The sequence below is a fragment of the Esox lucius genome, chromosome 2 (genome assembly GCF_011004845.1).
Source record: "Esox lucius isolate fEsoLuc1 chromosome 2, fEsoLuc1.pri, whole genome shotgun sequence".
Lineage (NCBI taxonomy): Eukaryota > Metazoa > Chordata > Actinopteri > Esociformes > Esocidae > Esox > Esox lucius.
Window position 1 is genome coordinate 18407443 of NC_047570.1, and position 25202 is coordinate 18432644.

General features: G+C 42.7%; 1 protein-coding gene across 2 annotated transcripts; it reads left to right on the forward strand.

Moving 5' to 3' along the window:
• Positions 1-739: 739 nt before the first annotated feature.
• Positions 740-20223, forward strand: LOC105016013 (C-type lectin domain family 18 member A). Of its 2 annotated transcripts, XM_010879566.5 has the most exons (12): positions 741-948; positions 6019-6110; positions 13689-13919; positions 14512-14609; positions 14709-14830; positions 15154-15261; positions 15418-15510; positions 16527-16633; positions 16789-16918; positions 17012-17108; positions 17269-17360; positions 19619-20223. In XM_010879566.5, the coding sequence occupies exons 1-12, from the start codon at positions 819-821 to the stop codon at positions 19654-19656; spliced, it is 1338 nt and encodes a 445-aa protein (XP_010877868.2). In that variant the 5' UTR covers positions 741-818; the 3' UTR covers positions 19657-20223. The 2 variants fall into 2 exon arrangements, with proteins under 2 accessions (XP_034143906.1, XP_010877868.2); XM_034288015.1 differs by having other exon boundaries at positions 740-948; positions 15154-15510.
• The last annotated feature ends 4979 nt before the right edge of the window (positions 20224-25202 follow it).

Here is a 25202-nt window from a genome sequence, read left to right on the forward strand (position 1 = left end):
ATCCAAATAGAAATATCTGGTTGTACAACTAAACTAATAATATTAAACTGAATGGAATAAAAGAAAATCAATTGGATGAACAACAGCTGGCAATACTTTTCTCAGTGTTCCATAACCAAACTCTAAGGTCATTATTCAGATTTGCACTGCAGAGCTTCTGAATGTGATAAACTTGGCCTTCAAGCAGGTATGTTAGATAATTTACATTTGGTCAGTTTCTGACAAGACCCACTGATGCAACATCCCATATATTCCTGAACGTTTATACAAAAGAAAATTCCCTATAATTGCTTAATATTTCCTAAGCCAGTATTTAGAGTGAGATCTTGCATTTCTGCTCTGCACCATCTCTTTTACACATAGACTCATTAGCATTATAATTGTAATGGTCTATTATTTCATTTTCTTCTTGGCTTTGACATTATCAAAGGCATTTTCAGAAATGAATAGTTTGCATAGCAAGTAAATGAGCCAGTGGCAATTTTCATCCATGGGCCACGAGTTTTGTCGGATCAAACAATTATTTTCAAAATACTGTGTGAAATTGCCAAATGCCCAATGATTGTAACATTTCTAATGTATACATTTATCTGGTAATACGTAACCTAAACACATATCATATTTACATTTCTAAGCAAGATTAATTACTGGTAAACATTTTCCTAATTAATGTGAGCGTATGAGTTCCAAAAAGTTCACAACTAGTGGGAGGAGAGCGCGCAAGAGACAGCCGAGGTTGAAATAGTGAGCCACTTGTCCGCGAGGAGTTTAGCGTACTTAGTCCTCTGGAAGCACTTCCTCTGATTACCTCGGTAGCCATGGGTTCTCTAACTGTACCCGTGTGTCTGCTTCCTTTTTTCATGGTGACCCTCCTACAGACCATGTACATCACCCACGCCGGCAGGACAGTCACGGAAAAACCTATCCGCGCTGAATCACCTGCAAGCGGTAAGAAAGTTTTATAAGTTAATTCCGCTCTGGTCTGGATAACAGCAGATTGGCCGCAGATTGGCCCGTAGTGTATGTAGTAGGATAGGACTCTGTGATTTATGGATGTAGAAAAAGTTTTTTCTTGTATTAGTACTTGAGTCAGTACTAATACTAGCAGACCAACCAATCCAGGAAATAGTTTGCTTGTGGTTGTTGCTTCTTACATATTCCGGGCTATTACAAACAGTGGAGTGGTACACGCAGACATTAGATTCTGAATAGCACTTAAACTTGTTGGATCAGACATCGTGGGGCAGATATATTGGAAAGGTTAATGTGTAAATGGAGTCAAAGTTGGCATTTTTGATATAGTGATAGATACGTTATAGTCACTGATCTGAAAGTTTGAATGTAAATGTGAAAAAATGCAGTACGTTTATTATTAATGTATGTGTTACTTTCAATTAAAAAATACTCACCATTTGAGCTGCTGGATATTTAAAGAGTATTCAAACATAAATGTTGGTCCTCGTCCTTTTGACAATGATTTGGTGGTCCTCAATCAATCAGTCAATCAAATGTATTTATAAAGCCCTTTTTACATCAGCAGTTGTCACAAAGTGCTTTTACAAAACACCCGGCCTTAAACCCCAAAGAGCAAACAACAGTAGTGTTGAATTTCAGTGGTTTGGAAAAACTCCCTAAGAAGGCTGAAATTTAGGAAGAAACCTAGAGAGGACCCAGGCTCAGAGGGGTGACCAGACCTCTTCTGGCTGTGCTGGGTGAACATATTAAGAGTACAAATTGTAATAATTAATAAATGCATGTGGGCTGAGTCCAGAGTCTATTTAAACTTAGTCCAGGTCGGAAGCATGATCAGATGGACAAGGACAGGGACAACATGGGGGAGGGGGAGGTGTCAGCACAGTAGCAGCTGAAATCGTCAGGTATCGTCTTGATCTGCAACACAACCAGAAGGACTTTGGACAGGGAGAGCAACAGGTATTTCAAGCCAGGTACTCCTCAGGTGTGGGCCAGGACCTCATGTCCTCCTAAGTTTAAAACGGCAGGAGACAGGGGACATTTAGAAAATGCACTCCTTATATCTACAAGGATTTATAAGTGGAGAAGGAGAACTGACCCTACTCCCCCAGCACAATAATATAGCAGTGTAAAACCTTGTGGCTCAAGTGCTTTTGAGGGATTTTTTAAAGTTTCACTGACACAAATTAAGCCTAGTTTAGGACTCTACTGACCTTGATTTTGTAGTCCTAACTAGGCCTAACTAGGCTTAATCTGTGTTTACGAAATCGACCCAAACTATTTTAATGTTATATTCAATGTGTCCATCTTTACAACAGTTTGCAACCCGTCCCGGCATCAACACGCTATTCCAGTGTGTCCATCATTACAGTAAAACTAAAGGATTGAACAGAACACAACACTCTGACAATGTGATGTAGTATATTATGGCTATAGTGAAATAATTATATCTAAAGGTGACGAAAAACCAGCATTCAACAAATGTTCAGTAATATAAGACTGCTAAGACCCAAATAGAAGTTGACATTAATTCTGAGTATGTGGCAGATTCTCTTCAACGTTAGTCAATGAAAATGTCTCAATGCAAAAATGCTGCAAAATGTAATGCAATCAAATCTGTAGTTAATGTGAGCAAATGTGCAGACTATAGTATAATAACCTTAGTTGCAGTATGAATCTATGTATGAAAGTCAATGCATACGGTATGTCTGGTTTTATTTTTATTGTAGTAGCAATACTACTAAGCACACAATAATATACCTGATGTAAGCAATACATAAATGATAAATTCAGTGAAAATAATTCAAATTCATCACCAAATGTTAGAGTAACATATCTATGTCAGAGACATTACATGCAATTATGAAAGCGTTAATGGATGACCCTGCATAACTAACGTGTCTGCCTAACAAATGGAGGAAGTGTTTCTATCCTGAGAATATGTCGGGAACTTAAATTCAACTTTGGACATCAAGGCCAGCTCCACTCCATTGTTAATTGCCACCCTCTGATCAGGGCTTATAATACTGAGGTAGAATAGAAAACAAGCAGGCTCCAGACATTTTAAGCTACACGTTGAATACCCCTGGTGTAGAGTGTGGCTGATTTCCCACGGACTAGTACATCAGAGCAAATTTCATGAAATGTTTTAGGAATGGTTTTGTGTGTCAAAGAGTTATTTTAATGATCTTCAATAAACAGTCATCATGGATTTGGAATACAATGTGTGATATTCGGAGTACAATGTGTGATATTCGGAGTACAATGTGTGATATTCGGAGTACAATGTGTGATATTCGGAGTACAATGTGGGATATTCGGAGTACAATGTGTGATAAACAAACAGTCAGGGGGGTAGCACAAAATGCTGGGCCCTGTACATAGGCGTCACTGAGGACCCCTCACCTCTTTATTCAAGATTCCACATTTTCAAGGGAACCTCTACATGTTACAAACAGTTTTTCTTTTAATTGATTGAATCAAAAAACTTTTTATTTTACTACTCATTTTGTCCAGAAGTAGTTTCAGTAACAGGGTTGACACTTTGTTAACAGGGTTTACAATAGTAACAGGCTTGACGAGGAAGGACATTTTACTGTCTGTGATTTTTCAATTCTTTTTTCTGTTTTCATTTAGATTTTGACATAACCCACAGTTGGAGTAGTTTTAAAAAAAGATCCAGCCCTGTTTAGAAGAGTCAGCACAGCCTAATGCTGTTTAATTGAGCCTGAAAAGTGAATCATGTTTATTTTGATCTGTAAACTTCAAAACCATAAAATCTAAGCTTAAACAGTTGCAACCAAGTTTCTAATTGGGTTTTTCCTATGAGACGCATATTAATTTATTATATACAATATATTAGTAAATAACATATGTGCAGGGTAAAACAAACTTACTAACATTAAAATGAAGTAGGAATTTGTCGTATACCCACAACTGCTCCTTCTTGCCCACGGTCATGTAACAGTAGGCCTATTTTGAGAAGTAGGCCTATTTTGAGAAGTAGTATTTCATATGTTTTTTTTGGCAAATAATTGTTGATGTTACCCTTCAAATACCTGACTGATCTTTTTAAATTCAACAACAGTAAAAACCTCTTTTTGAATTTCCATGTGATACTCAGTTACTCAGTTACCATTATGTAAACTCAGGTCAAAATGCATATTTTTGATGATTCTAAAAGTGCTTTCAATGCCTAATGATGGCAATAAATTGCTGATTTTCATCTTATGAAATGAGAAACAAACACAGGTAATGAACACAACTTGAATGTTCAAATGTAGTTCATATTATATGCAAATATATCAGAGGGATACAAAAGGCACCCATTTCTTAGGATGACCCCATAGTATGATCTCTTCCCAAGATGTCCATCCCTCACAAGGTAAAGCTCTCCTGGTTCAGTGGGGTCTCTTGAGATGTTCCGCATCATCTGACAATGGTCTTTTGTGGGTGCTACAGACCCCTACTGTAGCTGGAAAGACATATCATAGGAGGGGTAAGATATGTTTTATGGCTAAGACTGTTGGAAGTGTGCATGTGACAACATTGTCACAAGCAGTGCACATATCTGGTATAATGGTGGCAAGAAGTGAACAATTACTAAAGGAAGACAACATTGCATCCTGTTTAAAGTGTATCAAAGACACTCAGAAGATAGCTATGTGGTTTATGATTTGAGGATGTATCTTTTCGTCCTAAATACAAAATGTGGACCTTAAGTCATCCAGTTATGTTTGGCTCAAACAAAACATGGCACATGGCCAAAAGAACACCATGTCCACTGTGAAGAAAGGTGGTGGCAGTCTAGGGTTAAGCCAACATGTACGGTTTTTACCATAAGATGTATAAAAGGCACATTTGTTGACCCACTCAAAGCAAAACATTTGGTCTCGCTTCACAAGTATCTCTTGACATCCAGCAAACATTAACAAACTATACATAACAGTATACTTGCGTTAGTTTAGCAGACATTCATATCTTACGGTTGATCTGGATAGTTAACTAACCCTTTATATTCTGATTAGGTGTTTTTTGCCAGATCGCATACAGTAAGCAGAGCCGGCAGACTGACTGACTGACTGACTACCCCTTGTTAAATAGCGTAGTGGTTAGAAACACAGACCTGCAACCAATAGGTTCTGCGTTTTATTCTTCTCACAGTAAAATCTTTATTATGCATTAGGCTTTGTTCCGGACAGATAAAAACGTTGCTGGTTACAACCTTCAGTAGCTGCATTATAGTAAGTCTAAAATAAAACAGTTCACGGTTATGTTGCGACTATTTCTGTTGGTTTTTCTAAGTACACATCTGTGCATGCTTTTTGGAGTACTGTAATATAGACTACATAAAAAACCCTTGGGCAGTAAAAGAGTAAGGGTTTCCACGATTCTCTCGTCTTTTCACTTGATGAAAAAGGCAGGTATCGTCACCTATATTGATAGTTATAGTGTCAATATCATTCACAAATGAAAGAAAAGCTAAGGTTTTTTTGCACCATGAAATAGCTTTGACTGTGTTAAGTTCAAGTAGTAAGTTAGATACTAGTAAGCCTATGCTGTGCTTATAAGCTCTTAAAACAGCCTGTGGTAAAATCCATACATTTCATAGATAATTTTTGTGGTGGATGTAAACTTAAATAAGAAACGTTAGTCAGTTTAACACAATGCTTAATGGTGTCCAGCGAAATATTCAAACTTGACATGATGTTAATGTGTGACTACATGATACACTGGGCCAGCATATAGCACTGTGGTGTAGTAGTTAAAGACGCAGCCACTCACATGGGAGACCTGGGTTTGAGTCCAGTGAAGGCAACAACCTTTAATCACGGGCCGGCTGAACTAGGCTTGCCTGGTTTGTTTTCTGGTTTTTGTTCCATTCAGTGGCCTGTCACATAGGCTGTGGATGTTCATAGTCCCAATGTAGTGGTGTGCTACTGTATCGACAGGAGTTGATATCAACCCCTTCCCCTATGACGGGCACTTAAATTCTGTTTCCATGGGGACCAGTCCTACATCATTGACCACTCCTCTTCATTTCAGGGCTTGGGTTGAAGGAGCATTTTCAGATTGTTGCGCAGCACAATAGGCTGCGCAGCCGGGTCACCCCCATGGCAGCTAACATGCAGAAAATGGTAAGTCACCATTTCAATACCCTTTGTGTTGTTGCATGTGTGTGTAAGGTTGTGTTTGCCTGCATGTCTGTGTCCAAATGGAGAATATGCCGGTCCCAACTGGTGCTTCTGTAGGAAGTATAAGCCCTTAAACCATTGCCTCAGAGTTTCATGCAAGTACAGTGAGATCCACAATGTAAGGGAATTTGCTGTTTGCTGTGAAAAATACATTTGTATTTGAAATGTACAAAAGATAAATATTATATTTGGATACATCTCTACCCCCTGAGTTAATACTTTGTGGAAGCACCTTTGGCAATAATTATTGCTGTGAGTCTGTTGGGATAGTTCTCTGCCAACATTGAAGACTCAAATTTGGCAACATTTGCCGCACATTTCAGACGGAATTTAGGTCAGTCTCTGACTGGGCCATTCAACGAATATTCCCTTCTATCCTGACACATTCCTGACAAAGTGAAACATTCCCATAAGATGATTCTGTGACCACCACAGTAGGGATGGTATTCTTTGATTAATGTGATGTTTTGGTTTTGAGACAAACAAAAAGCTTTACATTTTTGTTTCGTCATGCCAAAACTTTGCCAAATGGCTGCAGAATCTTTTGACTGTTTTTTGGGGGACATTCCAAATGGATTCAAGATGGGATTTCTTAAGGAATGGTTCCTTCCTACTAACCTACAATACAGGCCAGATTTGTTGTGTTTTTGGGATATTGTTTTCATGCTTTGAACAGTCTTTGCCATACAAACCTGTAAGTCTGTCAAAGTTGCTATGGGCCAGTAGCTTCTCTGATCAGTCTCCTACTTGCTTGGTTCTCTGGTTTGGAAAGACTGGACAGTGTGCTGTTGGTACAATCCACTTTGTAATAATCATTTTGACATTGCTCCAAGGGATGTTCAAGGCCTTTGAAACCTTTTGAAATTATTTTATACCCATCTCCTGATCTGTTTTTGCACACCTTTTTCCCTTAGTTCTTTTCACAGCACCTTGGTGCTAATGGTTGAGCATTAGCTCTACAATTCACCAACACAGGGAACCTATAGAAAAATAAGGAATCTACAGAAACATAGAGAACCTACATAAACATAGGGAACCTACAGAAACTGATTTTACCCAGCAGATAAATTAAAGAAAATATAACTCTGCTGTGCAGCCCTTCAGTTAGATGGCTGCTGCTTACGGGACACCAAGGTCATCTGAAATAGAGGCTGGACAGAAACCCTCCCTGTGCTCTTTCCCATACTTGAAAGTCTGTCTCTTGGATAACCAAACCCACACATCTGTATTCCTTTATTCCCATCATGTTTTCTCTGCGCAATATATTTTTCTAATAAATTTTTGTGGTGACATTAAAGAGAGAGGGGTCTCCAGCTACTCTAGATACAGGGTCTAAATACAGTACTGCCCTGAGGCTCCTGGTCCAGCTACTATAGATACATGGTCTAAATACAGTACTGCCCTGAGGCTCCTGGTCCAGCTACTATAGATACATGGTCTAAATACAGTACTGCCCTGAGGCTTCTGGTCCAGCTACTATAGATACAGGGTCTAAATACAGTACTGCCCTGAGGCTCCTGGTCCAGCTACTATAGATACATGGTCTAAATACAGTACTGCCTTGAGGTTTCTGGTCCAGCTACTATAGATACAGGGTCTAAATACACTACTGCCCTGAGGCTCCTGGTCCAGCTACTATAGATACATGGTCTAAATACAGTACTGCCTTGAGGTTTCTGGTCCAGCTACTATAGATACATGGTCTAAATACAGTACTGCCTTGAGGCTTCTGGTCCAGCTACTATAGATACATGGTCTAAATACAGTACTGCCTTGAGGCTTCTGGTCCAGCTTCTATAGATACATGGTCTAAATACAGTACTGCCTTGAGGTTTCTGGTCCAGCTACTATAGATACATGGTCTAAATACAGTACTGCCCTGAGGCTCCTGGTCCAGCTACTATAGATACAGGGTCTAAATACAGTACTGCCTTGAGGTTTCTGGTCCAGCTACTATAGATACATGGTCTAAATACAGTACTGCCTTGAGGCTTCTGGTCCAGCTACTATAGATACATGGTCTAAATACAGTACTGCCTTGAGGCTTCTGGTCCAGCTACTATAGATACATGGTCTAAATACAGTACTGCCTTGAGGTTTCTGGTCCAGCTACTATAGATACATGGTCTAAATACAGTACTGCCCTGAGGCTCCTGGTCCAGCTACTATAGATACAGGGTCTAAATACAGTACTGCCTTGAGGCTTCTGGTCCAGCTACTATAGATACATGGTCTAAATACAGTACTGCCTTGAGGTTTCTGGTCGAGCTACTATAGATACATGGTCTAAATACAGTACTGCCTTGAGGTTTCTGGTCCAGCTACTATAGATACATGGTCTAAATACAGTACTGCCTTGAGGTTTCTGGTCCAGCTACTATAGATACATGGTCTAAATACAGTACTGCCCTGAGGCTCCTGGTCCAGCTACTATAGATACATGGTCTAAATACAGTACTGTCCTGAGGCTCCTGGTCCAGCTACTATAGATACAGGGTCTAAATACAGTACTGCCCTGAGGCTCCTGGTCCAGCTACTATAGATACATGGTCTAAATACAGTACTGCCTTGAGGCTCCTGGTCCAGCTACTATAGATACAGGGTCTAAATACAGTACTGCCTTGAGGTTTCTGGTCCAGCTACTATAGATACATGGTCTAAATACAGTACTGCCTAAGGAGAGAGACCAGATTTCTCTCTTTTTGTGTCAGAAAGTTTTACATTTCTGTAGGAGTAATTGAAACTTGTTATTAGTGAATCTCTGAGCAAATCATGTGAATTAGTGAATCTTTGAGTAAATCATCAATCTTGTGTGTATGTCTTTGTACACTGAATAACTCAGTGCTGGGAGTTATCTCAATTTGAAGGCGTCAGTTGTTGACCACAGTTGCTCCTGTGTGATAATATCTTCATAAGAGTCTTTTTAAGTATTGGAACGGAGAGAGATACAGGGAAAGGACATAGATGTTTAAAGCCTGTGACAGAGTTTTTTTAATGGGAATATGAGGAGGAAAGGGAAAAACCAACTGCTCTCCAGGGGTGACTGCATCATTTCTGGGATTAACTCTTAGTGGAGGTTTGGGAGTAATGGGTAAGGGCCTTAGTTCTCCATCCTTGGCTCCCCCATTGCTCTGGCAGAGATGTGGTGTGGGCTGCATCTTGTAGCATTGCTGTTTTGAACATAGTGTCCCACTTCCTCCCCTCCATCTGTCTCCAAGTGCATCTTCCACCACTTTTTGCAAGGGCACATTTGCGCCACACTCCTTCCCAAGCATCGGGCCACACCCCGCTGGCTGGGCAGGCTGCTGCGAGGGTGCGGCCGGGGCTTGGGACTGCTTGCTTGGCTCTGATCTGCATCATCGGCCCCTGCCAGGGCTATGGATGGCTGGTAAGGCCTTCCTGGTGAATACATCGTCAATCACAGTCATTCCACTATTACTACAGATACATTATATACATCATGTTCTTAAATTACAATGCAAAGATTCTACTTTAAATGTTAAAACAAGCATGCCACCCAAGGAATGTGTGGAAAGTAGATGGGGTTTGTTCAGTATAAAACAATACTAATACCTCCTAATGATGATCCTCCTGTTAACTGAATGACAACCACACGAGGCCAGGCAGGTCCTTTCATTACACGAGGCCAGGCAGGTCCTTTCATTACACGAGGCCAGGCAGGTCCTTTCATTACACGAGGCCAGGCAGATGCCCAGGAAATTCAGACATCAGAGAATGAAACACAACAGTGTGGTTGGTCAGTGTCCTAGAGCACTGATGTCCATTTTGTCCACAGTCCTAATTGATTGCGTCCGCAAAGCAATTTAGACCGAGCAAAATTCCTGGAGCGCTCCTCAGCATGGGCCAACTGCACAGGACTCGTAATACATAATGAGCAAAGGAAGAAGTGGATGTAATTATGCTGCATTCAGGACTGTGGTATTACAGGTCATTTTCCTGCAAGGGCCCTTGGAGGAATCCCGGTCGAGCTGAAAAGGCATATTAAGGAGCTTTACTGATAAATGTTTAAAAGGCTGGGGGCTTTAGCCGCATTTGTGATTATCTTTCAGGAATTCCACCCAGGCAAGGCAGCAGGCGTGGGTAAGCGCCGGCTGATTGTGTCGGTAAAGAGATTATAGTGTGGCCTTGCGGCCTCCCTCTTCTCCTTCTCTTCAGGAGATAAAACAGCAACGCTTCAGAAAGTTTTACAAATGAGGCTCTTCTCTCCCTGCGCTCACATCTCGCCATTATGGGTTCACCTACGGCTAAGCCTGTCGGTGAATAGGAGTCACTTAGCTAGACTTGAAATACTGAAATAAAAATAATAAAAAATCGATTTGTGTGAAAGAGAAATGAGGGATTTGTTTGTTTTAGGTCCACTCACTGTAGAAACTTGTCTATAGGTATAGTTTGCTCCCAGTTAGCTAAATTGTGCAACGAAATTGGGCACTTTCATGTTGTAGCGATGTAAAACTGGATCTCTAGGGGAGAGCAAGTGAATATGTGTTTTCTATAGCTAAGTAATCTACATAATTGTGTGTTGATGTTCAGCCCACTTAATGTCTCCTTAGCTGAGGACCCCCACAGATAAAACATAGCCTTGGAGACTGTGTATCTGCTGATTGGGACTTTTCCATAAAACATGTGCTGTCTTATCTTCTGGATTTCCATTTTGATATTATAACGTCAGCTGTAAGTTGTTTACTTTCACTGCCCACCACAGGGTAAGAAGAAACGCATTAGGAGTGAGGCAAAAGTTTAAAACAATTGCTGTGAGGTTAAATAGAGACTTTAGTGTTTGGGTACATTTTAATTAGTTTTTTTGACATTTTAAAATGTAAATACTTTTAGACCAAGTACTCCTTTTTCAGGGCACCAAATGTTTTTGGACAGATTCACAGAATCAAGCACCTCAGGCTGGAAGAGTTATTATATTATGCACCATTTGCTAGTTGTTTGGTGCAGGGAAACACGGAGCACTGGGAGAAGTATACACTGCTGTGTGGACTTCATGTTTTCACTTTTCTGCTGAAGACTCATCTTCAGCAATTGGCATGTTCAATTGTCAGACAGTTTTGCCATAGTTTCGTTGCATATAACACCATGGGAACAGAGAAAGTAAATTTAAAGTCACTGACAATTTTTTATTCTCACTCACTACTTATAACATATTATTACATTTTGATGTTCTTATATTTGAAATGCTGTTGTATTTAAAAATGCCTACAGTGTGATGACATGATGTATTGTCCATTTTGCCAACTTCATTTCCGTAGGAATTTAATTACTGTGCTGATGCATTGTGACGTGAAAATTAAATATGTGAAAGGTTTTATTTTATTCCCTGGTGACCCGACTCCCCTCTGGGGCATAAAAGCGTCTGCTGATGACAGGCCAGCAGACACCTGAAAGACAAATGGAACAATGGGTTTTGCCCAGACTATTAGCTGCTCCACTTATTACACCACTTCAGCATGTTAACCCCTGACATCAGGACGTGCCTCTATTCATCATCAGTCATAAAATAACATTCACTTATGACATGGCAGTGGTGATGGTAAAGCTAGTCATCTTCCAATCTATATTGACTGCTCCTAGTTCTGTACAGTATGGCATGGATACTCCTGTATACTGGGCCAGTTCTATGCTCACCAGTGACAGTCATAAGACCTTTGCCTGGATTTAAGTAGGTTTATTCTCGAATAGATTAAAATCCAAGACTTTAGTGATTTACAGAGTATTGAGTGCGTTGTAGGTCACTGAATCGTTGACAAACAGGTCAGTGTTCCATTTCCAAAGATGATTATTTACCCAAATGTGGCAAAGGTTGATTAACTTTAAATGTGACAAGAGCCAGGCGGGAGGTTTATCAACTCCCCTCTTTTCACTGTGCAGTGGACTAATCCAAAGTCATTGCAGACAAAATGACAGTAATTTGTTAGGCTGTCTCAATCTTGCTCCCGGTGCGGGGGGATGGGGGGGGTCAGTGTGCTCTGAGCACAAACAGGCAGACTGTGAGCAGTTACTAACAGTAGGACCGGAGTGATCTGAGGAGGGAGATGAGTGTGTCTGATAAGTGTTTCTGCTTCTCTCAAAGTGACGAAAGGTCGGCGCTATCTTTGTGGAGCTACGTTGACGAGGTGTGGAAATGCGACCCTGGCTGGGGGTGGAGTTATGGGAGATGTGAAGGGAGACATTGTTGGAGGTTGACGGCCTTGCTAACTTTGACATCTTTTAGGAGGGGCAGTCTTATGGCTCCCACTGACATGGGCCAGGAGACCCTCTTCCTGCCCCTCCCTCCGTCAACCCCCCTCTCTCCTTGCTCCTCTCGCCACCTGCTGAGTCGGTACCCCTTCTTGGGGGACCCATTTGTTAAACACCTCTCTGTTTCAGGCTAGGGTCCAGAGTGCTGACAGCCGTCTCCACGGTAACCGCCTGCGGTGTCCCGAGGCGTCTCACGCTAAGCAGAGACATTCTGCTGCCACTCGACACTCACAGGAGGTCAAAGGGATTAGCCAATCAGTGTCAGCTGCTGTCCGTCTCCACATCGAAACAGGCAAAAGCTGCCTCATCAGAGCCTTATTAGCCAAACTGAGTATTCCACACAACGTTTATGGTGTTTATATGCTTATAAGTGTGTTAACTGGGAAACAGTAGACACGTAGGTTTTCATGTGCCTCATGTCTCTTTATTGGGCTGACAGGCTTGACAGTCTGTCTGACTGTACTATGTACAATGCCCTGTGTCAGTATGTTGTAACAGGCTCTGTGTCAGGAGAGAGGAGGATGGGGTTTCATTTGATCCCCTACACTTTAGAGACAGGAACCTGACCAGAGCAGATTAAAGGCCCCTTACCAGTCTAGTTTCTCCCTTCAGTGGCCCCCTACTCCCTTCCTCTTTACACTCCATAACCCCTCCCTCAAGCACTCTTCACCAATGTCTCTCCTCTTTTAGGGAGTGGGCAGTTGGCTGAGGGGCCACTTGCCATTCTGTAATCCCTCCCAAGTACACCAGCCATGACAGCAAGAGATCACCTTCCAGCCTCCCATGCTATTTCCTGCTCACCCGTAACTGATGTTCATTTAGGATTGTCCTGTTAAAGATCTTTAACACATGTTGGCTCATAGCCATGTGTATCTATTTAAGCCCTATTAGGCTGAAATGGTGTTCTATACTGCACCCTCCAAGCATACACACGCACTACTGTCACTCAGTTTATTGACCTCCCCATCAGTCCCTGGCCTAATACTGTATCGATTTTGTGCTGTAGATTTCCAAAGCTCTGCCGCTGAGTCTTTACAACAAACCTACTCTGTGAAAATTTACAATGGAAGTCAATATAGTGGTTGGTATGACATGGGAGTGCCCCAAAAACAAAATGTGTCCTTGAAAAGGTGCCCTTTAGGACACAAAGGGAGGAAGTCAGTGCCCCCCCCTCATTCATGGGAAGGTGGTGACCCATTGTTTTTGTTTAAACATATGTGCGTATGTATTTGCCCCCCCCCCCCCCAATATTTCAAGGACAGGAGTGAGAAGCTGGTTGTACTTGCTCAGGAGAGGGCAGAGTCTTGCCACACAGGCCACTCGCCTCAGGACCAATCGCTCCGCCTCATTGGCTGGAACACCCATCACTCAGCCTATACCAACACCTCATTTTCTGAGGTCATTGACTTGTGGTTTGAGGAGGGGCGTGACTACATGTTCCTGAGTGGGCAGTGCAGAGAGAATGCTACCTGCCAACACTACACCCAGGTAATAGTTAACAGTAATGTATCACAATGTTGTATCTCTACTCTTTCACAGTTAATAGTTAACAGTAATGTATCACAATGTTGTATCTCTACTCTTACTCAGTTAATAGTTAACAGTAATGTATCACAATGTTGTATCTCTACTCTTTCACAGTTAGTAGTTAACAGTAATGTATCATAGTGTTGTATATCTACTCTTTCACAGTTAATACTTAACTGTAATATATCATAGTGTTGTATATCTACTCTTTCACAGGTAATAGTTAACACTAATGTATCATAGTGTTGTATATCTACTCTTTCACAGGTAATAGTTAACACTAATGTATCATAGTGTTGTATATCTACTCTTTCACAGGTAGTACTGTAGTTAACAGTAATGTATCAGTGACAAAAAACAAGTTCCTCAAAAGTCAAATTATTTCAATTCAGTTTGAATAATTGGCATGATTGAGACTGAACTTCATAAAATGTTATTTCTCCCTCTTCCACACTGTTTCTTGCTAACTCAATATGTCTTTTTTTCCATGTTTGTCTGTCTCTCTGTATGTGTGTGTCTTTCTGTCTTACACCCCCCCCCCCCCCCGATATAGTTGGTGTGGGCCACAACCAGCCATGTGGGATGTGCCAGGCATTTGTGTGTCAGAGCAGATGCTGTCTGGGAGATGTTTGTCTGTGCATACTCCCCTGGGTAAGAAGATTCCCCACTTACCTGGTGTGTGTGTGCGTGTGTGTGTGTGTGTGTGCGCGCACACGCATAAACATGTGTGACCTACGTCTCTCTCTGCAGGGGGAACTGGGAAGTTAATGGGATGTTGGTGGGGCCCTATAAGGCAGGCTTCTCCTGCAGTCTGTGCACCTCCTCTATGTCCGGCTGCTTCAGACTGTGGGACCATGTGGGAGGACTGTGTGGTGAGATCCCAGAAGAAACACTGTCATCCATTCATTTAGGGAAACGTGTTAATCCTTACTGAACTAGTTTCTATTTCAACCTACTCCGTGATCTACAGATGTGTCTTAGACGCTCTGCAGTGCATTATTATTGAGAGTTCATTATCTGTTTTCACCTCAGTGAAAAGCCTTTTCACTTCATTCGGTATAACCGTGGAACCAGCACTAAAACCCTCATCAACCAATTACGGCCTTGTCAGTCAACAAGAACCAACATCATTTGTAATGTGTTCATGGAGAAACGAACGTCTTCAGGCAATTCAAGAACTCTGTCTGTGTTTCAGAGACCCCCAGGAACCCGTGTCGTATGAGCTGTGGGCAGCACGGTCGTCTGAACGTCTCCTCCTGCCTGTGTCACTGTAGGCCAGGGTTCACCGGGCGCTTCTGTCAGGGTGCCTGTCTATTGGCCTGTTTACCCGTCTGTCTTCTGAAGTCCTTATTATCTCCGTTTGACTGGCTAGACATTCTCCAAGGTGGTTTCAGGTATCTCAGAAGCTGTCTCATTGTGGATGTGTGTGTATGTGTGTGTGTGTGTGTGTTCTTTTCAGTGCGCTGCAGTGTGCAGTGTGTACATGGACGCTACAAGGAAGAGGAGTGCTCCTGTCAGTGTGATGTTGGCTATGCAGGGCCTGAGTGTGCCGGTGAGTGTGTAGTGAGTGTGTAGGTGAGTGTGTAGGTGTGTGTCTAAGTGTGTGTGTAATTGAGTGTTTAGGTGAGTGTGCCGGTGTGTGTGTAAGCAAGTGTGTAGGTGTGTTTAGGTGTGTGTGTAAGCGAGTGTGTAGTTGTGTGTGTCGGCGTGTGTGTGTGTAGGTGAGTGTGTCGGAGTGTGTGTATGTGTGTACTGTAGGTGTGTGTAGGTGAGTGTGTACAGGTGTGTGTGTAGAAGTGAGGGTGTAGGTGTGTGTGTAAGTGTGTGTGTAGGTGAGTGTGTACAGGTGTGAGTGTGTAGGTGTGTGTAGGTGTGTGTGCAGGTGAGTATGTACAGGTGTGAGTGTGTAGGTGTGTGTGTGTAGGTTTGTGTAGGTGAGTGTGTACTGGTGTGTGTAGGTGAGTGTGTACAGGTGTGTGTTGGTGTGTGTGTTGAAGTGAGTGTGTAGGTGTGTATGTAGGTGAGTGTGTGTAAGTGAGTGTGTAGGTGAGTGTGTACAGGTGTGTGTGTAGGTGTGTGTTTTGAAGTAAGTGTGTAGGTGTGTGTGTAGGTGAGTGTTTTGAAGTAAGTGTGTAGGTGTGTGTGTAGGTGAGTGTGTAGAGTGTGTGCATAGGTGATTGTGTAGGTGCGTGTGTAGGTGAGTGTGTTGGTGTGTGTGTAGGTGAGTATGTACAGGTGTGAGTGTGTAGGTGTGTAGGTGAGTGTGTACAGGTGTGAATGTGTAGGTGTGTGTGTAGGTGTGTGTTGGGGATACACAAAAACCCTCATCATTTGAACCAGAATGTATGAGACTCATTAATATCAAGTTAGAAGCCTATTTCAACTGGAGTTGTATCTGCTAGTGGGAGCTAGCGTGGATCCCATTGTTTACTGGGTTATCAAGCCAAATGGGCATTTATAGTGAGACAGAATGTACTGCGGTCTGGACACTGAGTTTAAGCCAAAGTGGATGGTCAGTTCCTACTGTCCCTTTTACTGGCTTAATGTGCATTACTGATGTTTCTCCAGAGAAGCAGCAGTTTCCTTTCCACAGCTGTGATCTGAGGATAGATGGAGAGTGTTTCATGGTGTCTCCACAAGCTGATACCTACTATGGAGCTAAGAACCGCTGTCAGGTTAGAAAGAGTGTGTGTGCGTGGTTGTGTGTGTTTTTGCATGTGTGTATTTGTTACCCAATTCTGTGTGTGTTTTTTGTGTTAATGTTACCCAGTTCTGTGTGTGTTTTTGTGTGTGTGTTACCCAGTTATGTGTGTGTTTTTGTAAACATCAGGAGAGAGGGGGGATTCTGGCCCATATTCACAATCAGAAAGTGCAAGACATCCTGGCATTTTACCTCAGCCAGCTGGAGACCAGCAACGAGGTGACAGATCACGACTTTGAGACACGCAACTTTTGGATTGGTACGTCACTCACTATTCCTGTATATCAGACACATGGCTTGGCCACGCTGACAGCAAAGATGGGCAGGTTGTAAGGTTATGTATTATGTCCAGGGCTCACATATAAACATGTGAAGGACTCTTTCCGCTGGGACTCAGGGGAAACTGCCACATATAGCAGCTTCGCCTTTGGACAGCCTGACAACAAGGGGTAAGAGAGACTTTCTCTAAGAAATGACTTTCACAGCTAAGCATTCTCACGTAGCCTAAGGTTGTATCTCCCAATCTGTTCCTTGTTTGACCACCAGATGTCCCTGTGTCCTCTCTTTCCCTCTCCCTTCTCTCCCTCTTGTCGTTGTCACTGGATGCAGCTTTGGGAACTGTGTGGAGCTGCAGGCATCCAGCGCCTTCAACTGGAACGACCAGCGCTGTAAAACACACAACCGATACATCTGCCAATACGGTGAGAGAATACAACTAGGTGAGAGAGGGAAAGAGATAGGGAGAAAGATGGATCAAGAGAGGGAGAGAAAGAGAGAGAGATGGAACAAGAAATGGAAGAAGAGAGGGAGAAAGATGGAAAGAGAGAGGGCGAAAGAAACCGAGATAGAGATGGAACACTATAGGAATAAAGAGAGAGGGAGATGGAATAACATAAGGAGAACGATAGAGGGAGATGGAATAACATAAGGAGAACGATAGAGGGAGATGGAATAACATAAGGAGAATGATAGAGGGAGATGGAATAACATAAGGAGAAAGATAGAGGGAGATGGAATAACATAAGGAGAAAGATAGAGGGAGATGGAATAACATAAGGAGAACAATAGAGGGAGATGGAATAACATAAGGTGAAAGATAGAGGGAGATGGAATAACATAGGGAGAACAATAGAGGGAGATGGAATAACATAAGGAGAACAATGGAGGGAGATGGAATAACATGAGGAGAACAATAGAGGGAGATGGAATAACATAAGGAGAACAATAGAGGGAGATGGAATAACATAAGGAGAAATATAGAGGGAGATGGAATAACAGGGAAAAGAGACAAAAGGAAAGAGAGATATTGATATAGTCTAGTCCTCACTAAACTAAAAGCCCATCACCACTGGGTATAACATTCACTCAGTTACTCTGAACTGTCTTCTTTCAAATGTTTTTTAACAATTGTCAAACATTACCACGACAAAGAATTTACAGAGATATTGACTGTGCCTTGTTTAAAAGTTCCCAAATCTTACCTTTCCCCTCAGAGCAGTGCATGTCAAACCAGCCAGTACGCTGCAGACATCAGATCTGGGTGTTCAGTGTTCAGGATGGAATGCATGTGTGACACAGCTCACACATTTTAATGATGCACTCAGCTAGAATCAATGGCACTCAGGACTCCTCAAAAGTGCCTTTTAGAGATCGATATATGCCAGGCCTACAATGGCAGCAAGTCTCTAAACACACACACAAACACACATTTCTCACCCCTATAATTCGTCTGTGTGATGGAATCAGAGTGGGAGGGGTAGTATTGTTTGTTTTGTTTAGTATAGTTGTGTTTGTCTGGGCAGGTGGCAAGTTTGCAATCTAATATTGATCATCCAGGGCCATCCTAATGCAGTCAGTGCTGCTGGCCTGACATTTTAACAGCTCACCATTTAAGAGCTCTTAATCTCCTAGTGCCGATTGATGGAAAACGATCGGTTCTCCCCTCTTAGAAAGCAAAGCCTTTATTTAGAAGGGCCAGTAAAGAGGATTGGAAAGGTGTGAGGCCGGTGTAGGTGTGTGCTTGTGTCCGTATGTGCGTGTCTATGCACATGTGCATGCGTTTTGTCTGTGTGTAGAACATGTAGGATGTACCTGACCTGGGTCGTGTTATGAGGCTGGCGACAACAGAACAGTAGAGAACACAGCTGAGCATGTTTCGCCCAACCCCCTCCCTTTACACAACCTCTCTAACTAAAACAAAAGATTCACTGGAGCAGCAAACAGTGAAATGAATGAATCTGACTGTGATTAATAGATCCCATCTACAGAGACGCACGCAGGCACCGCACACACACAAACACACACAAACACACACACACACACAAACACACACACACACACACACACACACACACGTACCCCCCTCCCACCCACCCTGAAGGTATAATTGCCAGACTCACTGCATTGATGTGTTTTGTTAATTGGCAATACAATGATAAGTGAAAAGCACTGGGAGCCTTAAGGGTCCACAGTTACCCAGATAGAGAGGAGGGAGTGTAGATGTGTGTGCGCAGGGTATGTGTGGGTGTGTGTGTGTGTGTGTGCGTGCGTGCGGGAAGTTTTGGGGCTTTATAGCAGTAGTTGTGAAAACAAAGCCTGTACAGAGATTACTAGGAACTTGTTTTGTTTCCATTATTCTAATGTCTTTATTGTGTCCTTTTAGGAAAGTGTGTCTTGTGCTACTGTGTGCTAATGTGTGTGTGTGTGTGGGTTTATGGAGAAAAGCTCTCCTTGTTGTAGAATATGAATGTCCTCTGCACTGACATGTCTGAATGGACCACTAGCTAGGATTACTGGGGATTTGGGATCCAAACCACACCATTTTCTGCCTGTCTGCCTGTCTCTAGTCCTCCACTGGGTCTGCAATCGGACCTCATTTTGACTTCTTCATGTATGCATTTGTGTGTATGCCTTTGTGTGTGTGTGTGTGTGTGTGTGTGTGTGTACTATACATCCACAGCTCCAGAGCACATTTTCCTGTGGGAAGTTGGCCGGTGATAAAAACGTCCCTCGAGGGTGGAGAGCACAGCGTTGGAGTATGGGGAGTTTGGGCCTTTCAGTGGACCCAGTCTGGTTGTATGTCAAGCAGAAACCGAGATGATATCTGAATTCTCCATTGAAATGGGACTATCTTCATTAAGGTTTCTCACTCTAACCCTTGTGGATCACACTTTACATTGTTTCATTATTGCTGGTTAGGAATGTGTAAGCCAAACCAGTGCAACAAATAAGCTCACATTCAGAAAACAGAATTGGAGCATTACTATAGTTTCTCCATGGCAGCAGAAAGTATTATGTATTTAGTACTATATTTATTTTATGTGCTTATGGTTTTCTCAGTGCTACTGTAGCTTAGCTTTTAATGTTTGCCATACTGGCACTCCTGCAATGTCAGTTTGATTTAACTCTTCTACCCAATGCGTTGAATGTACAGTAGCAAAACCGTGAATTTGTCAGCTTTCCAAACATCAAGGAACTGAAGTATAACTGCTACAAAGTATTTTTACAGAATGCATAATTCTTGTTTCCAATGTTGCAAAGCAGTTTGGTCTGGTACACAACAAATAAAAGAAAAACCAAGTAGACACACCAAAGCCCCCACTCCCCTTTCCCATCTACCCCCTGTGCAATACATCCCCACCAACATAAGATGCTTTATTCAGACAGATTTCAACTGTAAATGTTGACGTGCCTAGGAGAGAGAAAGTGGGGAGTTTGAAGTAGGGAGTGAACCTCTGTCTTGGGGGTTGCGCACGTGCTTATAGCAACAGACCTTGGGGCCGGCACCACCCCAGACATCTTTGGAAACAAAAGTTGTGGTATTTTTGTAAATACTTTTAGATTGTGGCAGGTTGATGTGTGTCCTTCTAGATGTGTTAAGAGTTTTCCTAGCGTGTGTTGGTGTGGCTCTGTGAGTTCTCTAAGGTGACAGCACAGACTGTGTCCAGGACTCCCTATGGTCTAAGGATGAGTGTGTTGTGTTCAGCCATCTGGCAGGGACTAGGAGGGGGGAGTAGAATGAGTGGAGGAGTAAGGCTGCAGAGATGGGGATGAGGATGAGAGGGAGTAAGGCTGCAGAGATAGGGATGAGGATGAGAGGGAGTAAGGCTGCAGAGATAGGGATGAGGATGAGAGGGAGTAAGGCTGCAGAGATAGGGATGAGGATGATCCAACACCACTGTTGTTTGCTCCTTGGGGTTTTAGGCCGGGTGTCTCTGTAAAGCACTTTGTGACAACTGCTGTTGTAAAAAGGGCTTTATAAATACATTTGATTGATTGATTGATTGATGAGAGGAGGAGTAAAGCTGCAGAAATAGGGATGACGATGAGAGGAGTAGGGCTGCAGATTGGGGATGAGGATTAGAGGAGTAAGGCTGCAGAGAGGGGGCTGAGGATGAGAGGAGGAGTAAGGCTGCTAAGTGAGGGATGACGATGAGAGGAGGAGTAGGGCTGCACATTTGGATATGAGGACTGAAGGATTAAGGTTGCAGATTGGTGGATTAGGATGAGAGGAGGAGTAAGGCTTCAGAGAGGGGGATGAGGTTGAAAAGAGTAGAGCTGCAGTAAGGGGGATGAGGATGAGAGGAGGCGTAGGGCTGCGGTGAGGGGGATGAGGATGAGAGGAGGAGGAGGGCTACAGGGAGGGGAATGAGGATGAGAGGAGGAGTAGGGCTGCAGTGAGGGGGATGAGGATGAGAGGAGGAGTAGGGCTGCAGTGAGGGGGATGAGGATGAGAGGAGTAGGGCTGCAGTAAGGGGGATGAGGATGAGAGGAGGAGTAGGGCTGCAGTGAGGGGGATGAGGATGAGAGGAGTAGGGCTGCAGTAAGGGGGATGAGGATGAGAGGAGGAGTAGGGCTGCAGTGAGGGAGATGAGGATGAGAGGAGTAGGGCTGCAGTAAGGGGGATGAGGATGAGAGGAGTAGTAGGGCTGCAGTGATGGGGATGAGGATGAGAGGAGTAGTAGGGCTGCAGTGAGGGGGATGAGGATGAGAGGAGTAGGGCTGCAATAAGGGGGATGATGATGATGATTGGAGGAGTAGGGCTGCAGTGAGGGGGATGAGGATGAGAGGAGTATGGCTGCAGTGATGGGGATGAGACCAACCTACTGCAGTGGGGTCCTGTAAATGAATCCAGCAGGGATGTGACCTGTTAAACAGGTGGGCGGTAGAGGAGGGACACATCCCAATAACTGTGTGTGTCTGTTGACCTGCATTAATCATTGTTGTTACTCTGCGCAGCCCAACTGCTGATAAAAAAGAAACATGTCTTATAAAGTACTTTCAGATACATTCTTGAGTTGTGGTGGTAAATGCTGTTTTTTGACTTTGTCACCATGTAAAAACACTTTAACATGACAAAATAAACAACACATTTTACACGTTCTGTTTTATAGCTTTATTTAAAAACCTACTGTATTTTTAATAACCTAAGCCTAAAGGTTTTAATAAAGCAACATGTTTATTTATATGCACGATAGAAACTCCTGAGGTCTAGCAAATATGTTTTACCATCCATGAATTCAGTAACTATAATGACATGTTTTGGGGATTTAGAAAAATCTATTATTTTATTCCACACAATTATTTAATATACTTACATATCAATAATAAAACCAATAATAAAAAGGCTTTTAAACTGCCTTAAAAATGTACAGCGTGTGTCCTTCAGTTCTATGCTATTGGTGACACTGACTTGAAAATCACTGATTGCAAAGATATGCAAGGACCTTGAACATTCACGCCAGTGAAAAGCTTTTATCAGGGCAAATCTGATCAGGAAGAGGTCTATATGAAAGAAATATTGGTTAATCGCAGCTTTTAGTATAACTTAAATGTAAGGATTCCAGGGATAATTTGATGTCTTTCAATTAATTGTGTCACGTACCTGAGACTTTAATTCATAGACATATAATTCCGAGCTGAACTATTAATCATATGACTTTAGTTTAGAAATGGGTTGTCCTAAGAAATGTTGACCCTTTGATATTTAATGTAGAAACAGTATACTGATAATGAATTTTCATGAGGTGAAAAAGCTCAGGACTCAATTATAGGAGTTAAGGCTTACTAAAGTGCCAAAATTAAACATTTGTCAACCTTATTTCTAGGAAGATTTTAAACCTCTTCAATGAAAGATGTCTCTATCATTGAAAAGTCCTAGTTATTTATTACTTTGACCAATTCATTTCTGAGGATTTTTTGTAATCTATTTTATGTGAAAGATGAACATAACTCAATTTTATTTTTCAAAATGTCAAATAGTTGTGTTTCTTTTATTTTCTGTGACAACTTGCTGGTGTTTTGTGGTGAAAAAGTCTTGGGTTTGAGCATAACCCTGTTGCCCATACACAGAACGTCTAGACATGATTCAATAATTCATTTACGTGATGGAGCTCAACTGATTTATTGCTGATTTAAGGTGAAATATTCAGTGGCTTAAAGGTCAAATGGTTGGATTCAAATCGGCCTCACCACTCTTTCTGCTGTTCTATTTAGTCTGTCTTTCCTAGCTCTCTCTGTTGCTTGAACAAAATGTATAATGAATCTAATCATCAACACTGTTACATGATATGGCACCTAATAGAAACACATTTATACATGTATGTTTTTGTCCTTGTCTCAAAAGTGTCCCTTTCAGTTTACTTTTTGCAGTCAAGTGGAGTTTTTACTTCGACGTGAGCCTCTGCACAACTCTGTCAAATCAGTAGTCCATAGAAAACTGAACAGTGGTTTTTCCATCGTTTCAACAGTAGCAGCTAGTCAAAGTCAATACAACATTTGAAAATACCTGCGGAATGCAGCAATTATCGTGAACAGCTCCCTGCTGTCAACCAATCAGAAATCAGGATTGGAACTTGTTTACAGAGCCGACTGAATTTGTGGTGTCTGAGTTTATTCATTTCCATATATGTATGTTTGTGTTGTGTTTGTGTTGTGGTGTCTGTGTACTGCAAACACTATTGTTTGTGTCATGCATTTACAGAAAGTGTGTGTATGTGTGCCCATGTTTATTTGTGTTTGTCTGTTTACGAGAGTGCCTACACATGTGTGTTCACAGGCTCCCTATGTGCGTGTGTGTGTGTGTGTACGTGTGTGTGTGTGTCTATGTGAGAGACAGAGCCCTATCCCAGATTGTTACAGTGGCTGTCCGGCCTCTGATAAGCGCTGTGAGGAGGCAGTGCCAATGTGGAATTAGCTCTTATTGTCATGGTAATGACAGTGATATTCCTGCCCCGTCCTCTACCGACACACCATTGTAAGGAAACAGGAATGCAATTTCTCCGGGGCCAGCAAGCGGAAGGAGGATGACAATTACTACGGTGTTTGAGAGTGAAAGTCTCTAAATGACTCTCCATTCAGGCGAGGCCGAGGGGCCAGTAGCCAATTAAAGAGGGAGCAGGGGAAGAGCAACATCCCCGCGACCCTCAGTTCTAAATCAGCACACACCCACAGTCAGGGACACACTTGCATACTCAGGCATAGAGGCAGGTTGAGGGGGACTGACTGAGGTGCTTCTTTCCCATTGTCAAATCCAGGCACGAAAACAACCCCCGACTGACCCCCTCCGTTACGCACACACATTGAGAGTTTCATTCGGTTACACAGAGTCTCAGGTTATTGATTTGAACATCTAAATATTTGAGTCTGGTGACTTGGTGATGTGGTTTGTCGGAGGTGCCTCGGTCCAGTCTTTCACAGGCATCCTGTGGTGTTCGGGGGGGGGATCAGATAGTATCCTAAAGACATTGAGAATTTCTAAACAGAGTGCCCAGTTTTGGTTTCGGCGGGGGTGGGGGGGGGGGGTGTTCGTGGGCATTCGGGGGAGATAGAGTATATACACACAGTGCCCAGATTAGTTTGGTTAAAACAGCAGCTGATAATCTACCACAACAATATAATTACTCAGAGCACACTGATAACTAAGCTCCCCTTCAGACACAACACCCTCTCCACTTCTACACTATATGGCTCATTTATTCTGTAGGTGTCTCTCTCCCTCGGCCCCTCTAGTACTTTTCCTCTTCTATTCACATGCTCTATTTATATATATATATATCCTCTCTCACTTTCCATCACTCTTCAATTTTCACCCACCTCTGTCGTTTTCTCTCTCCCTCTCCCCCCCTCTCTCTCTCTCTCTCTCCCTCTCTCTCTCTCTCTCTCTCTCTCTCTCTCTCTGCATAAGCATATCTGAAGGCTGTTTTCTCAGTCCTAGAGAAGGCTGCAATCAGTAGTCAATTAAATCCTTTTTATATTTCAACGGCAGGGAGGGCTCCAGTGCCCACCTGCAACAAGGAAGAGTAGGAGGGGGAGGGAGGGCGAAGGAGGGAGACGGACAGGTGGAGTGTGATTGGGACTTTAAGGGGAGGTTGACAGCCACTAGCAGATAAAGTAATAAGGCCCTATTGAGCAACCACATTGCCCTCTCATCATTGGTGTGTTCTGCTGTTCGTCCTTAGCATTTACTGATAGATGAAGACCTGAGATACAGGGTGACTGGACTCTCCAGCCAATCAATGGGCCCTATTCTCCAGAACGGCGCC